The 17,362-nt window shown below is 32.1% G+C and overlaps 1 protein-coding gene across 1 annotated transcript; it reads left to right on the top strand.

The window, feature by feature from the left end:
• The first annotated feature begins 11,150 nt into the window (after nt 1–11,150).
• LOC130965836 (uncharacterized) lies at nt 11,151–16,892 on the top strand. The gene is made up of 11 exons (XM_057890599.1): nt 11,151–11,738; nt 13,523–13,642; nt 13,754–13,850; nt 14,233–14,268; nt 14,640–14,806; nt 14,889–14,991; nt 15,381–15,591; nt 15,639–15,733; nt 16,096–16,254; nt 16,333–16,426; nt 16,560–16,892. The coding sequence occupies exons 1-11, from the start codon at nt 11,434–11,436 to the stop codon at nt 16,820–16,822; spliced, it is 1,650 nt and encodes a 549-aa protein (XP_057746582.1). The 5' UTR covers nt 11,151–11,433; the 3' UTR covers nt 16,823–16,892.
• Nucleotides 16,893–17,362: the final 470 nt, after the last annotated feature.

Consider the following 17,362-nt stretch of genomic DNA (forward strand, 5'->3'; position numbering starts at 1 on the left):
GCTTGCCATTGTATCTCCTGATCTCCCAACAAGCTTTTTTCGAATCAAGTTAGCTTGGATAAGCCAGTCGCACCATGCACCATACCCCTTACATTTCACATAGAATGTCTATGGCTCAGACTCATACACAGTGTAATCAACTCCTCTAGAGATGGTGTAGCTTTTGATTGCAGATATCACTGACTCTCTCGAACCGAATTTTATTCCGACACTAAACTCGTCATCTTCCGCCACTGTGTTGCTTTCACCTACGACATGCGCACCACCATCAGTCAAACAAGGCAAATAAAATAAGCGCTATAGGAAACTTGAGTTAATAATCATACCCGTACTCGCATACTCAAGAAATTTCAGGGTATGCATGGCTTCGAGATTTAGAGTCCGCATAAAAGATGGAACACCAAACGGGTGCTGGCTTACAATCGCATTTGCTTCATTTTGCACCGCCGGATTGCCTACCAAGTCTCCGTTATCGTTTTCGTCATCGATTTCATAGTTAGCTTTGAATTCCTCTTCACTGTCATTATTATCTTCTTCCTAATCTATATCTCTGAGCTCATCAACATTGACCTCGTCGCCGACCGCACCCATCCCCGACTGCTGTTCAAACTCAATATACAGCTCTATCATCAACACGTGAGATCGGGTTTGTTGATAAATACACAACATCTGCTGCATACTGGCATCGTCAGTGATGGACATTATTTGAAACTATATTAGCCCACCAAATACTTGCACAGAATTTTTGTATAAAAGATTGCTTACCCTTTTTAAAATGTGGCTTTGAATGTTATTACAAAGACCATTTTGCAACTCGACAAACTCATGGTACATGGAATAGCAAATGACAACGGACATTCACAAACAAAAGTCACTCCTTCATGTGTGTTTGGTATAACCTCACCGTTATATGGCTTGTTTGGGTGAGCTTTTAAGAAAAGATCCTTTTTCGAGTTATCTCTTTTTAAAAGATCTTATGAAAAAGTAAAAGTAATTTTATGTTTGGATATCTCATGCAAAAAGATCTTTTTATCTATCAATTATGTTTGGGTATAACAATATAAAAGTACTTTTTTATTTATTTATTACATAAAAAAATCTTTTTTTAAGGAAAAAATCTTTTAAAAAAAGATGTTTTTTATTTTTCTAGTGCTTTTACTTTTACTACTAGAAATTTACCAAACACGCTAAAAAATAAAAAAAGATATTTTTCATTGAAAAAATTTTTTTTTAACAAAATAATGGCACCCAAACAAGCACATAATATACTCGTAAATTTGCAACACTTTCCATAACTTCAGCCTCAACTAACTCTATTTTTTTGACACAATTAACTGCCAAAAAAATACACCACTAAGGACTTTATGCAAGAAAGAGTAAGAGAAAAAGTGAAGATGAAGAGAATGAAACTGGACTTCATATTTATAGGCAAAGTTGTGGATTTAAATATTATTTTGTGTACAAAACGCAACCTGCATTTTAGGGCTTCCAAGAAAAAGTTTTTGACACTCACAAAACGCAACCTGCTTTGAATTTTCAGGCTTAAAAAACGCCAACCTGCGTTTAGCCTAAAACAAAATTAAAAAAAATAAAAATGTCAAAACGTAACTTACGTTTAGTGTATTTTAAAATTAAAAAAAATAAACAAGTTTAAAACGCAACTTGCATTTTAAATATGACACCATAGTAGTACAATTTTTTTACACACGTCAATTTCATGGTGTTACACGTTATTTCTTTCCATAACAAAAAAAAACAACCTAAAAAATAAGGCCAAATAAAAAATAAGGCTATTGCCTACGTTAATTCTAATTGAGCAGGATGACGCAAGGAGCAGTGTAACAAGTTATTTTGTATTCATTGGTGATTCCATCATATCATGGAGATCAAGGGAGTAGCAAATAGCCTTTAAGTACTTTGCTGAATCTAAGTATTGGGCCATGGCAGCAGTAGCTGCTGAATAAACTTGGCTAAGCGGACTCTTCTTGGATTTTCAGGTTGAGATTTAGCTTTTCATGTTGTTCTGTGACTCTCAATCCATTCTTCACATTGCGTCTAATTCAAAATTTTATGAATGTCGGGGTGGAAAAAGGTCAAGCAACTTGTTAGGAAGTCTCTTGTTTAAATTGTATTTGGTCTGATATGACAGAAAATATGTTTAGATCCAATCTATTTTAAAAGCTTAAATTCTTTAATAAGTCAAATCTAGACTTACAAAATAATTTGTTTGGCCTGTTAGGGAGACTTGAATCTGTAAATATATATGTAATGAAATTTTAAACTAATATCCTTTATGATATTTAAACATTTTTATCCACTAAGCTCTTGTCTTTTTAATTTACATATATACATTTTATATTTTAATATATGTAATATATTTGCTTTATCTTTATTTTTCTATTTATTTTGCTATTTTTTTATTTTTTTAAAATTATTAGATCTTTTAATAGATTTTACTATTTTAGACACCATACTAGATTTTATAATAGGCGGCTAGACTTAATACATGGTGAATAGCCAATAGCAAGTTGCAGTCTAAGTTCAGGGCAGTAAATTTTATTGTAGGCCTGATATGTTTTCAACCCTACATTAAGGAATCAAAGACATTGAAATTGATTGCCATTTTATTTGTGAAAATGTAATGGCAGGATTCATCAAGCTCATTCATGTTAATTATTAGAACCCATCACTAATTGATGTATTCACTAAACCGTTGACTTTAGCTCAATTTAGCAACTTGGTTTCAAGCTTGGCATGTTCAATATACACCTGCCAATTTGAGTAGGAATATTGTGGACCACATTTAATTTAACTAGTTGTATAAATTGGTTAGTTAATAATTAGTTGATGATGTAGTCAGGTTAGTTAATTTGTTAGTTCTGTTTTAGTATTTCAATTAGTTGTTTGCCAGCTGGCACAACTCGTGTGTATATATATTCCTAACTTTAATTGGAAAAGCAAGTAATGAATCATTCTCTTTTCACGAGTAATTTCTCTTTAAGATATGAACTTTATATGTTTTCTCTCTTTGCTGGACTCTAGTTTCAGTTAAATTTATGTTTCTTGTGTAGGAAGTTAGGAACTTCAAAAAATAATGATAGGGTGTAGAATGTTAATTGCAAAACATGGAATCTAATATTGGTTTTTATATTTTTATTTTTGTGGGTCACATCAGTTGTAGAAAACAATTCTTGTACTTTGTTGTGCTCTCGTAAGGACTAAAAATTCTACGTTATCGTGGTCATTTGTATTAGATTTACACTTGATTACTCTTTGTTAGGATTTGGTTGAATTAGTCCCACATTACTTAGGATAGCAAATGGAGTGGGTGGCCTAGGCTATAAATATGAGGCTAAGTTCTCCATTTGTTTTTGCACCAGTCAGAAACACTTTAAGCTTGTATCTGATTTTTCTTTTCCTCTGTACTCTTTGATTAGAGAGTGTTGTGAGGTGTAGTTAGATATTTGCTTTGAGAGAGTGTGGGTGTATTGGGGTGCCGGTGTTAGAAAGAAAGAAGTCTATGTGTTGTAACAATTTTCACATACTGATATTCTCTGGTTGTCATTTAACAACGGCCGTGATTTTTTCTCCGGTAATTGGAGTTTCCACGTTAAATTCTTGTGTTGTGATTGTGTCTATTTTATTTCTCTGTCAAAGGTGTTTTCTCAAGGGGGAATGGTGTCTTATTCCCAACAAGTGGTATCAGAGCTTCGGTTCGGTGGGATTTATTCTTAGTATGCTCTGTGGTTGCAGCCTAGTCTGACCTTCCACATCAGAAAATAATTTTGTCCTGTAGCTTGAGGTTGATCTTTGGTTGCTGTTGTTGTTGCTGGAAGGCAGTGTGACACTGTGAGAGTGCAGTTTGGAAAGGTTCTGGCTAAGGAAAGACCTGGTATTTAAGTGTATCCATTGTGACCCACCTCTCTTTCCTGGGGACCCTTCCTAGTGCACGGTCTACAGTTGAGTTATACTATTTCAGTATACGGTTGCAACAATGTCAGGATATTCAAGTGCTGTGGAGCTTGAAATAGAGAAATTTGATGGAAGAATCAATTTTGACTTGTGGCAAATACAAGTCAAAGATGTGTTGATACAATCAGGTTTGCACAAGGCGTTGAAGGAGAAGATCTCTGGTTGCTCTCTCTATGAGAGAAGATGATGTTCTCTAGAAGACAAGTAGTATCCTCATGGTATTGCCGCACTGCCATGGATAAGGATAAGTTGTGGCAATCGGGTCCACAATTGCACACGGGCATTGGTTGGCGTTGAGATGCAAGGTGTGTGGCGGAGTTAGGTCGATGGCTGAAGAACTTCCAGGAAAAGCCAATTTGGAAGTTGCACCATGAATTTTCAGCAAGGTTTCGATCTGTACCAAGGCGAAATGCTTGGAGTGGTCTAATTCCAAGTGAGTATACTTTCATGGCGGAGTATGATAGTTCTCTGAACTATGATTGTCGGTATAGACAATGGCAGCAAAGAATTGTCAGTGTTGACAATGGAAGCTGAAGATGTGTGACTATTTCAATCAAGGTGGAGATTGTTAGGATTTGGTTGAATTAGTCCCACATTGCTTAGGATAGCAAATGGAGTGGGTGGCCTAGGCTATAAATATGAGGCTAAGTTCTCCATTTGTTTTTGCACCAGTCAGAAACACTTTAAGCTTGTATCTGATTTTTCTTTTCCTCTGTACTCTTTGATTAGAGAGTGTTGTGAGGTGTAGTTAGATATTTGCTTTGAGAGAGTGTGGGTGTATTGGGATGCCGGTGTTAGAGAGAAAGAAGTCTATGTGTTGTAACAATTTTCACATAGTGATATTCTCTGGTTGTCATTTGACAACGGCCGTGATTTTTTCTCCGGTAATTGGAGTTTCCACGTTAAATTCTTGCGTTGTGATTGTATCTATTTTATTTCTCTGTCAAAGGTGTTTTCTCAAGGGGAAATGGTGTCTTATTCCCAACACTCTTTAATACCTGCCAGTATTTTTTATTGTGAGTAAATAGTCATTTTGGTACTTGAAAAAATCAGTTTTTGGCAAAATGCACCTCAATATTTGTTTCTGATAAAATAACCCCTAAAATATATATTTTGTCTGTTAAAGTGACTAAAACATTTAATTGATAGTTTATTTAGAAAAAGATGCAATTGAAAAAACTTGATACCATATGTTCTTGCTGAGTTTGGCCGGTGTATAGCTCGTCCGTCGATGAATGTCTTCAAGCTTCTCGTCGGGATGAGTTATACGTCGGTAAGGAGAGAACAAGGGGGTGGGTACCTGCAAAAGACACTCCGACGCTCAAGTCAGTAAGTGTTTAAGAGGTATATAATAATTCTATGAATATAGAATGTAAGACATGAAATGAAAGTTATCATGTGTTATATTGTGTTTATAATAATTCTATGAATATAGAATGTATTGTTTATAATAATTCTATGAATATAGAATGTAGTATTGAGATTAGATATAGAAGGTTCTTTTTATAGGCATAAAATTGATGAATAGAATTGATGTTATGACCGTTTGGTCATTAAGATAGAAATGATGGTCATTAAGTCGGTAATGAAGGTGTCAGTTACAAACAAAAGAATGAATTAACACCGAGTTATAACTCATAATGCATAATAAAGATTGAGTTATAAGGTGACGGATCACAGCCCCCAAGCTTTGTCTGCCGATCATATGATCCAGGCTAAGCTTAGAAAATAAAATGAGTTATAACTCGATTAAAAGATGAGTGAATAATGATATGGTGAGCCCCCAAGCTTAGTCGGGTTATTATGTCGGCATTTATTCAAAAAATAATTGAGTGATAAGAGTCGTTCAATCAAGATAGTTGTGTGGGGGATACTTTTCCGCTTAAGAACAATTTTAGCATTTGATTGTATATGAACTGAAAAGTTCAGAGATAGATATCCATTGACGGAATCGATTGTATGATCCGAGGATATAATGGTTAATTGTCTTGAGAATTTTTCCAGCCCACAACAACTTATTGATAAATTTCTCGCTCAAAGCAATTAGTTATTGAATATTTACAATTTATAGTGAAGGTTTGACATGAATAAGATAAATTGAGAAAATGAATAGGTATAAAGTCGCAACATATATTGAATAATATATATTGTAAAAGTAAAATAGTTCAAAGTAAAAAAAAAATATACCTTGAAAGTTGATAATTGTAGAGAAGAAGACGACATATATGAATGTCATACATGCCAAATGTGAATATCTGAATTTTATTTTGTAGGACATGCTTTAATTTGATAATAAAGCAATAAGATAACAATTATTGAATTATACATTTAGTATAATGTTTCTAGCAGTTACAGTATGACGAGGGATATTCTTCGTGCAATAATAATAAATTGCCTGTTTAATTTTCTACATTAAACAAATAGTAACATAAAATTTAATAGCATAAAGTGAATAGTGTAACAGTTATATACAATTGATATATAATTAATTTTTTGATAGAATTCCATTTTAAGATTTAAACTCATCATTATTGTCATTTAATTGTATAAATGAAATTATTAAGCAATAGAATATAATACATAATGAAATAAAAATGCAATTGACATGGTTGTTATATGTCATTATTGTATAGAACATATATTGAGGTTTGAATATAACTAATAAATCAGTAAGTATTAGTTACTCAAAATATAAATGTAAAAGTATGTTGAATAAAATATATAATTTTACTTGTGTAAATAGAGAACTTTGAAAAAAAAATAAGCAAATTTGATAAGCGAATTTGTGCTCGGATTGATTGAAAACCGAGTTTTTTTAGATTGATTGAAAGCCGAGTTTATTCTCGGATTGGTTCATTAATCGATTATGAGATGTGGAATATTATGATACGTAAAAATGAAGCAATTTGAATGTATAAAGTATATACTTTATAAAAAGTTACGATAGATTAAAATTTGATAAGAGGTATTAAACATCTTAAACAAGATTGTTGAGATTGGTTCAAAAATTTGAATGTAAATCAAGTTTTATGAACCTAAGGGGAGTGGGAATTATTTTACTCGTCCCCACAGACGGCGCCAATTGTTCTTGCTGAGTTTGGCCGGTGTATAGCTCGTCCGTCGATGAATGTCTTCAAGCTTCTCGTCGGGATGAGTTATACGTCGGTAAGGAGAGAACAAGGGGGTGGGTACCTGCAAAAGACACTCCGACGCTCAAGTCAGTAAGTGTTTAAGAGGTATATAATAATTCTATGAATATAGAATGTAAGACATGAAATGAAAGTTATCATGTGTTATATTGTGTTTATAATAATTCTATGAATATAGAATGTATTGTTTATAATAATTCTATGAATATAGAATGTAGTGTTTATAATAATTCTATGAATATAGAATGTAGTATTGAGATTAGATATAGAAGGTTCTTTTTATAGGCATAAAATTGATGAATAGAATTGATGTTATGACCGTTTGGTCATTAAGATAGAAATGATGGTCATTAAGTCGGTAATGAAGGTGTCAGTTACAAACAAAAGAATGAATTAACACCGAGTTATAACTCATAATGCATAATAAAGATTGAGTTATAAGGTGACGGATCACCATAAATAGTGAATCTCGACAACGAAAAGATATTCTGCAAAATTTCGCTCTATGCTAAAGCTTTATTGAAGAAAAAAAATGTACCAATTTGTGTAGCCTGAAAAATCTAGTGTTCTATTTGATTTACTCTGTATGGAGAATTCACTGAATCTGAGATTAGCGAGAAGCAAAATCATGGTTTGCGATCAGAAAAGTAGCCCTAAGGTTGCCAAAGGTTTGGTGGTGAAGAAAGCTGGTGGAGTTGGAATGATCATCGTAAACGGAATCTCCAACGGCGAGGGTCTTGTTGGCAACGCTCACTTCATCCCGACATGCGCCGTAGACGCAGATGAACGCAACATGATCAAATCCCACATTTCATCTACCGCAAACCCTACTACAAATCTCTTGGTGTCAGCATCTTTGCGGCTTAGACCGATGCTATTAGACCTACAAGTCTTGATTCAGATTCCAGGAGAATCGAATTTAACACTTCATCTTACTTTTGTTTATGTTTTATTTTGTTTTTGTTTCATTCTACTACTTCTGCCTTTAAATTGATTTTATTTCTGTTCACTGATTATGTTAATTTTTTTATTATATTAAAAAAATTCTAACTATGAGTTCTAATAATGTCTTTTGCTTATTTTTTATCATGTTAAAAGTTTATTATGGCAAAAATTTTGGTTCTGAATTTGTGTTGATTATGACAAAACTTTTGCTATGAAAAAAAAAAAGAGTTTGTTGGTAAAGGATGGTGATAAAAGAGGGGGATGAGGAGATGGTAGATGGGGGAAATGGTGAGGGTGGTGAAAATGGAAGAGGGTAGATGATAAAGGTATAGGTCAATCAATAAATTTATATTTTATAAACATTTTTTCCATATTTATCATTAATAAAGACTTAATTACAAAATTTAATATAGTATAAAAATTTAATTAAAAATATATATATAAGAACCTAATTAAAAATTTAGAATAATGAAACATTTCTTTTCCCTAATTACATTCCTTGTTCACCACCCATGTGCGCACCCAACATCACCCATTACGTCATGGTTTACCACCATTAATACCAAACCACCTCTTTCTTTTGCCCTATTCCATCTCCCTGCCACCACTCCATTCTACCATCTTCACCTACTAATATCACTAGCATCTTCATCACCACCATTTAGGAAATATTCACCTTAAATTAGAACTGATATTGTTGAACTTTCAAAAAACACAGGAATACCAAAAAAACAAAAAACAAAAAAATATAAAAGCAGAAATGGTACCATGAAAAGGAGAGTTAAAAAAGAGAACAACAACACAAAACTCAAAGAAACAGAAGATGGGTCAGTCGTGACCATTGGCGGAGCTTTGTTAGGGTAAGGGGGCCATGGCCCCCCCAAAATTTTTGTAAAAATATTAGTAATTCTACTCTAAAGAAAATAAAATTAGTTTGTTTGATTAAATTGATATACTTTTAACTTATGTATTTGAATTTTATGTCCATCTTTATCATTCTTTCAAAATTTTTATCCTATCCTATTTGACATAACAAACATATATTTAAATCAACAACAAGTGACATATCTTCAAATCAATGTTACAAATTAAATATCATTATAGAATTAACACTAAATTATATTTAACTACTCATATAGTTTCATGCATTATTTTATTTTTAAAATAATAAAAATTATAATATAACTAATAATAATATTAGTTATTAATAAAAAATTATTATTTTATTTTTAAATCAACTTTACAAATTTAATGCCATTATAGTATAACACTGTTTACATTAATAAATTTTGATATTTTTATTTTATTAAAAATTTAAGATTTTATTTTGTTGTATTATATTATTTAATTTGTAATCAAAGTAATAATAAAAATAATTAATCTTAAAATTTTTGAGAAATAAATATTATCAAAAGTAAAATTAATTGTATATAATTTAAATAAAAAATTAATTTTTTAAAAAGAAAAATCAATTTTTAGATAAAAAATTAATTTTTTAAATAAAAATAAATTTTTATATGCAAAAATTAATTTTTTTTCATGTAAAAACTGATTTTTTTTATAATTGATTTTGTATTTAAAATTAAATTGGCTTATTAATCTAAACAAAAAAAATTTATTAATCAAAATCAGAATTATTTTTTATTAATCTTAACCATATATAATCCTACATATTAATAATAAATTTAAAAATAAAATAATTATATTTATAAATTTTATTTTAATATAAATACTATTATATAATTTTTTATTAAGATTTATGGCCTCTCCAAAAATTTTTTCAAGCTCCGCCACTCGTGATGTTGGCCAGTTGAAGGTAGCGATGCTCGAGGAGATGAGAGATGGCAGAGCTTAAGGCACGATAAATCGTGGATGGTGAAATTCGAAACTTAGTGAATGCAGATGGCTGATGTCCAGACACGATTAATGACAAACGATAGAGTAAGAGTTTGTATGGAGAATGAAAACGTTGTGAATGTTAAATGAAGTATGAGAGATTAATTTAGGATTTGTGGAGTGTGATTGCTATAGTGTCAGTGTGAAATAACGGAGATATAGGAGTAGTAGTGAGTGAAATAAAAATTGGGGTTGTGATAGACTGATAGTGCCTTAGGAAGTGGGAATGACAGAAAAGAATGAACTGAGGATAGGAATATAATAGATGAAGGATGAAAAAAATATGATAGATAATGGTGAGAGAAAGAATAAATTAATAATTTTATATATGTAGAAAACATATGTAATTAATTTAATAGTTAATTTTAATATATATCTAATATAATATTTAAAAGTAGAGGAAAAATAATTATATTATAAAATGGTTGAATAATATGAGAAAAAGATAAAATAAATAATTTAAAAAGAGGAAGAGAGAAAGAGAGAGAAAGGCAAATTAAGAGAAAAAAATGTGCTTGGATTTAAAGAATAAATATTTTATAATCTACTTCATCAATATAAGAATCAAAAGACAGCAATCAATAATCAACATTATCTTATAAAATTAATTAAAAGATTTAGTTATCTTATATTTTAAAGATACATATTAAAAAAATATTATTAAAAATATAAAAAAATTAATTTTTAATATATTTATTTTATATTTATTAAATAAAAATATTTAAAATTTTTTATTAATAATAAATTTATAATATATCTTAAAAATATATATTAACTAAATTCTTAATTAAAATTTAAGGAGATAAAAGGCTGCCACCTTTACTGTTCACTTCAATTGAATGATTTGATCATTTGAAGTTGTATGTACCCCCTACTCAAAACACACACATGTAGATATTTTTATTAATTTTATAAGTAAACTTTGTCATATATATATATATATATATATATATATATATATAGTTATTAGTATAAAATATATATTAATTTTATACTATATATATTAAATTAATTATTAAAATTAATTATTAATATAAAATATATATTAAAATACAAATATATTAATAGTCAATTTTAATATATATATATATATATATATATATATATATATATATATATATATACACACACTAGTCTTGTTGTTGTTCTTATCATCATCATCTACTGACTACTGCTAATAATCTGCTATCAAGTGCTTAGTTAATTTTAAGCCTTTGAAAAAAGGTGGTGGTAAAAAGTAAGAATACGGTTAAGTCGGTAGTAAACCAACTAACCAAACGACATCTGATGCTTGCAGTTTGCGCGGGAAATTTTCACAGAAAAAAAGTTGGACAAATGTCACCGTTCGAGCTTGGGACTACACCTTCAAATAACCAATATTCTCTCCCAGTAAACACCAAGCATAAGAAAAGTAAACAAGGAATCATCATCCCCGTTGCTAAAAAACCCCTTCAGATTGAAGTTTTTTGGGATGGCGAGACTGAAGATTAGAGGGACCTGGTCGGGGGTTCTGGAAGACGTCACCGTCGACGCCTGGACCGTACCAAAGCTCCGGGAAGAGGTGGCCATGCGCGCCAACTGCTCCCCTGACTGCATCAACCTCACATTCGCCGGCATGCTCCTCAAGGACGACGATGCCGATGCCGGCGACGTCAGAAACTTGGCCAGTCTGGGCGTCAAGATCAACTCTAAGATCTTCGCCTCTCGCATCTCTCCTCAAGAAAGCGACGCATTCAGAAGAGAAGAAGAACTTTTTAGTAGGCTTGAGGAAATCAGGTACCCCTCACAATCATGTCTTCTTTTTCTTCTTTAATTGTTCTGTTCAGAAGTTTAGGGATTTTCCGACTCTTGATTACTCCTAAGAGTTGCCCATGTCTTCTCTCTTGTTACCAAATATATATTTTCAAACTCAATGTTAGGCATTTCGTGCCCATCTTGATGACTAATGTAGACATGGAAGATTTTAACTCAATGTTAGGATTGAAGGATGATTCTTGAGAGTTGAATTGTGTAGCTGGCCTCGGAAAAGAAGCCCTCATTAGGATGAAAGGAATGGAACTATTTTATTTTATTTTCTTGTGTTGTATGGTTTGATTGAAAGAGCAATAATTTAAAGCTTTATTAATTCTATCACTGGCAAAATAGAGGAACACGAAGCTTTTTGGTGCGGGTTAAAATCTAAAATCGAATGCCTTCTGTCCGATTTTCTAGGCTGGATAAATTTTATTAATTGATCATGATTTCCTTTTAGATACTGACACCACCGTTAGAGAAATCAACCTTATTAAAATCATTGCTGGAGACAATAGCTCTGAACCAAGAAAATCAAAGAATACCACTTTTTTATCCTGCAAGGAAACCAACTTGTTCATTACTGAATTCTTTGCTTCAATGGGAGTCCCACAATTATGAAACCCCTCTTTGCTCTGCATGAATTCTTGCTTTGGAACATAGGTTTCTTTTGTTTTCCCTCTTGTCCTATATGTAAAGCTACTTGTTATGATGTCATATGACTATCACTAAATACTGTGGTGGATACAAGCCTTGTTCCAAAATTTTTCTATGATGCATTATCAAATTGTTTGTGCGAACTGAGAAATATGGATCAAGGCAATGAGCAGAGACCTTTTGATAAACTTAATCAAAAGTGCATGACTCCCAGTGTTGTTACCTCTTTCTTTCTTTCCTTTTTTGGGCACATAATGCAGATAATGTGTTATGACAGCTAATCAAAACTGGTGCTTGAGCTTGTGTAATGTGAGAATCTTTGACAGTTCTTGTTTGTACACCTGGTTTCTGGATTGTCAATCACCATTGAGGAATAAGGGTTTGAAAAAAAGTATGTAGTACATTTTCTGAATAACAATGTTTCTTTTCTTGTCAATCTAATTTTGATTCATCGTAAAGACAAACGCTTGATTGTTGGATGTGTGGTCTTAGCGGGAACTTTGACATGTTTGGGAGACAATAAAAAATCAGCCAAAACAGCTCAAACTTGCCTTATTTAACATTTATTAATTGTCGTTACAATTAATAAATTCTAAATAAAGCAAGTTTTGGATATTTTTTGTCTCCATAGCATTACCGTTAATCAATATGCTGTATACAAGTTAGAATACGCTTTCTTTTATCACAATTCTAATTGTGCAATTGAGTGAGCTGTTAATTTTTCAAGCTAATCCATGATGTCTAATTATTCATAAACAATGAGAAGCATCTCTGCATTTCCAGTGATGTTTCTTCTGCACCAACTGCAATGATCAATCTCTTGGTGTTTGTCTTGTTGAGCAAACAAAACTTTCATCTATTATTTTACATTGAATGCATTACTATTTTTCCGAAGCTTAGCTGCGTTTGATGCTGTTAGAAAGGTAAGAGAGAGCAGCAGAGAAAAGATTTGTGTATATTCAAGTTGTGTAAGATAATACAATAGATAAGGGGATTTATAGGTGCTAAGAGAATCGAAATAATAAAAATATAATATCTTATAATACATATTCAGATGTGCTAAATGATTCTAATGAATGCTAAATGATCCTAATATATTATGCAAAATACAGGGCAGCTGCAATTGTGATGGCGGAAAAGCATCCATGTTTAATACCTGTTGAGGACTTCAACAGAGAAGCTGAAGATCAAAGTGGACAGTTAGTGCATATAAGTTCTGAGATGGAGCATAGGTATTTAATCTTGGGAATTTTCATCTTTCTATAATGAATTGTTTGAATGTCGGGTGTTAAAGCCCATATTCTTTCTCCACCATTTAAGTACTTAAAGCTCTCATATGGCAGGGCAGTAATGATGGGAGTGAGGCTTCATGCAATAGCGGTGAGGCTTATTGGATGTGATCTTTACAATAGTGCAGTAGAAGTGCTTAGCTTAGGAGAGGTCAGTTCCTGATGAACAAGAGCAGTATATTGGTTACAAATGTGTGTTCAAAATTAGCATAGTGCACATTTTCGCATGAGTATTGTCTTCTCTTATTATCTGCCTTCATTAGGATATAGGTTATAGGCTAAGAAGTTTCTGAGCAAAATGCAATCTTTATTTGATATGTAGCATAGAACTTTTAAATTTTAACACCATTGATTCTTTGATTAATATGGTTGAATTTATTATGGAGCTGCAAAAATTGGCGTCTCAGTTGAAATAAGTTACTTTTCTTTTTCCTGAAAGATATTAACTCAATCATTCACTTCTTTTCTCTTTTCTTTTTGTTGTTTCCCCAATACAATTAATTCCGTCATTGAAGACTTATTTTATTATGTAGGAGGCATTCTCAATTTGTGATCCAAATCTCATTAAGGTGAGTGACTCAGTATATATTGAGAAAATAAAAGAATTCAGTTGCCAGTTATCATTTAAGACAAGCCATGACAGAGTGCGATTTTTGTGTCACTTTTTAACTGCATTATTGACATTAGATTATACTTTGTGGACACCAGACCAGTGAGTTTGTTGCAGATATGCATTTATAATAAAACTTTCAATCATTTAGGAAAAGATTGAGTAGATGGGGTTTCATTTGAAGCAAAATGATTAGCAACTTTTAATATATTACCATGGAAACATTGTTTAACATCACTATGTAATTATTTCCCATTGATCCTTTTTAAGTATTTCCCTCTACATATTCTCATTCTGAATTGGAAATCCTTCCTGTCTCTGTCATCTCAGCTTATTTATATTGTTCCGATTCTGCACATAAACATGGTGTGGTGCTACTTTATGAAAGGAGACATCAGGTTGCTCTCGGATGCAGGAAAGCGTCTTGAGATAGCTAGAACAGGAATTGAACACGATCAAGTGAAGAAATCTGTTTGCCGCAGACAATTAGAAAAACTGTGAGTTGCTTATGTATATCTTCCAGCTTCTTTTTCCTTAGAAATTATAAAATGAGATTAATTTAAGGTACTCTGTAAATAGGCATTTGAGACTAGATTTGCTTGAAGGGGTTGTGGCATATCATAGTGGCCAGATAGAGAAATCAAGAAAAGCATTACTTTCTGCAAAAGTAAAATTTATCCAGGTTTGTCTATAACATATTGAAATAATCATGTCTGGAAAAACTTCAACATTAACTTGTTGATCACGGCATTACTTGTACTGACTGGAAAAGGGGGAATTGAGTTATAAGCAAACTGGGCCCAATTTATGATTTTGAAGGTCAATGTAATAGAAAAAGATACTCACCACTTCGATTTATAATGCTTAAAGCCTACTTCTCCCAAACTCCTATCATAAAGACCAGTTGAAGCTCAACCATCAGTAGCATTAAGAATTCTACATCTGGAATTATCATGTGTGATGTAATTGATTAATATAAACACCACTGTGTTCTCTTTTAAATAAGGGGAGAAAGAGCTAGTCAAATACCTTTTATTTCTTCTTGTAAACCAATGTTTCGTTTTATGGCAGCATCAAGGCCCGGTTGACCCCATAATGCTTTTTATGAGCTTTGATGATGCAAGCTTTGGCTTCACCCTAAATGAAGCAAATAGAGCACTGAAAATGTGTAATGGAGATGTGGGGGTTGCCATTGACTTCCTTATTGAGGAAGAAATAAAGGAAATGCAAAAATGCAATGATCATAGCCAGAGAAGAAAGAAAATTTGGTGGGTGTCACTTAGTATTTATTAATTTCTAATTTGAAGGTATTTCTATGTTTCTTGATAGCTTCCTTCGTCAGAGAGGGAAAGCTGTACGGGTTGACACCTTCAAATAAAGTTGTGAATATAAAGAGATTGAAAGCATTGGTTTCCTTTGGGCGAGTATGTTTTGTAAATGTATTGTTGGTAATCTGGTATCTGGTAACATGTGAAGCAGTTATTCTTGTAATTTAAACCAAAATATCTAGTGCATAATATATATCAAGAACTTTTCAGTAGCTATTTATGTTCAATTGGTTATTGATCTGAACAACAGTTCAAGATTCTAACATACCTAAACATGGACAGGATGAATGATGGACTCTAGCTTCCCTGTGGAGCAAAATTATTGAGTTCAAGAAGTATTTATTCCTTACTTAGAGGAGATATGTTAACCGAGTATTGGGACGAGATCTCGGATCCAAGCCCAAACAGCTATGTTGCATATAATTTATAATTATCATTGCACATTTGTATTTTGACAGGTTTGTCCACTAGCTAATAGTATATTTGTCCTATTTGATACTGCTAAATATAGCAGGTTTGGTGAGGAGCTTGCGGCTGAAGCCCTTAAAAGAAATAAAAATTATAAGCTGAATGCATTGGATGATTTAAAAAATCCAGAAACTATTTCTACTTTACAGGTTACTATTAGTATTATGTGTTAACAAATTCGTATTACTAAAATATATTTCTACTGACTCTCACCGCCATGAATGAAGGCTGATATTGAGTCCATGAAAAGAGAGAGACAGAAACAAGGAACAGATTTTGCAATTGAAAAAGCTGTACAAATGGGTTTTGAAAGATCAAGAGGTACAAATCTTATTTAGTTTAATTTAGAGCAGTGCTGCACAACCAGAAAATGTAACCAAGATATTTGAAAGAAACTGTGGTGGTGATTGGATGATATGAAGTGGTGTACTCTGATATTTCTTTGTGTTTACAGTGGTTGCTGCTTTTGAGGCTGGTGGCACTTCAGAAGAAGTAATCCAAAGACTGAAAGTGCAACCGGAAGGTCCATCAGATATCAGCAAAGCAGAGGAGCAAAATGAGGAAATAAAAGGCGAGCTCTCTGCAGATATAGAAATTGCAAATGAAGGACCAGTCATTATTTTTTACTTGCGTTTGGTAGAGCTTGCATTGAGGAGGCTCTGGGAAGAAGACGTCCCTTCCCAGCAAGATGAAAAAGAAGGATACAAGTTTATGTAAATAAATAGCGGGTTGATGTGGGCGGTGAATGTATGTCATAGGGGTCAATGTGTAGATAGCAGGATGAATAAATATGTGATCATATTCTTTTTCATGCAGTAACTTTTTATAGAATTTGCTTTTGAAATTTCCAATAATATTAATTGTTATAAAATAAATAAATAGAGAAGAGAAGTAAATATAAAAATAAAATAGAGAGAATAACATATCTTTATTAATATTTTTAATATGTGTATCTCATCATAATTGAGATTTTATAATACTTTCTCAATAATAATATAATATAATATAATATAATATAATATATATTAGAAGTAATGTCTAAAATGGTCTTTAAAATTTTTAACGTGTTTTTATTTTTTAAAATAACTAAATAAATTCTTTTAAGTTGCAAAATATAAATCTCTGTTGGTCTCTAATTGAATGATCGTTAACACAGTGCTGACATGTACAGTTAAGTGTTAACATGGCACAATGAAATACGACATCGTTTTGGAATGGAAGCTAAAAAAGATCACGACCGCCAATGTCTTGTTCACT

Source organism: Arachis stenosperma, chromosome 3 (assembly GCF_014773155.1).
Source record: "Arachis stenosperma cultivar V10309 chromosome 3, arast.V10309.gnm1.PFL2, whole genome shotgun sequence".
In the NCBI taxonomy this organism is placed as follows: domain Eukaryota; kingdom Viridiplantae; phylum Streptophyta; class Magnoliopsida; order Fabales; family Fabaceae; genus Arachis; species Arachis stenosperma.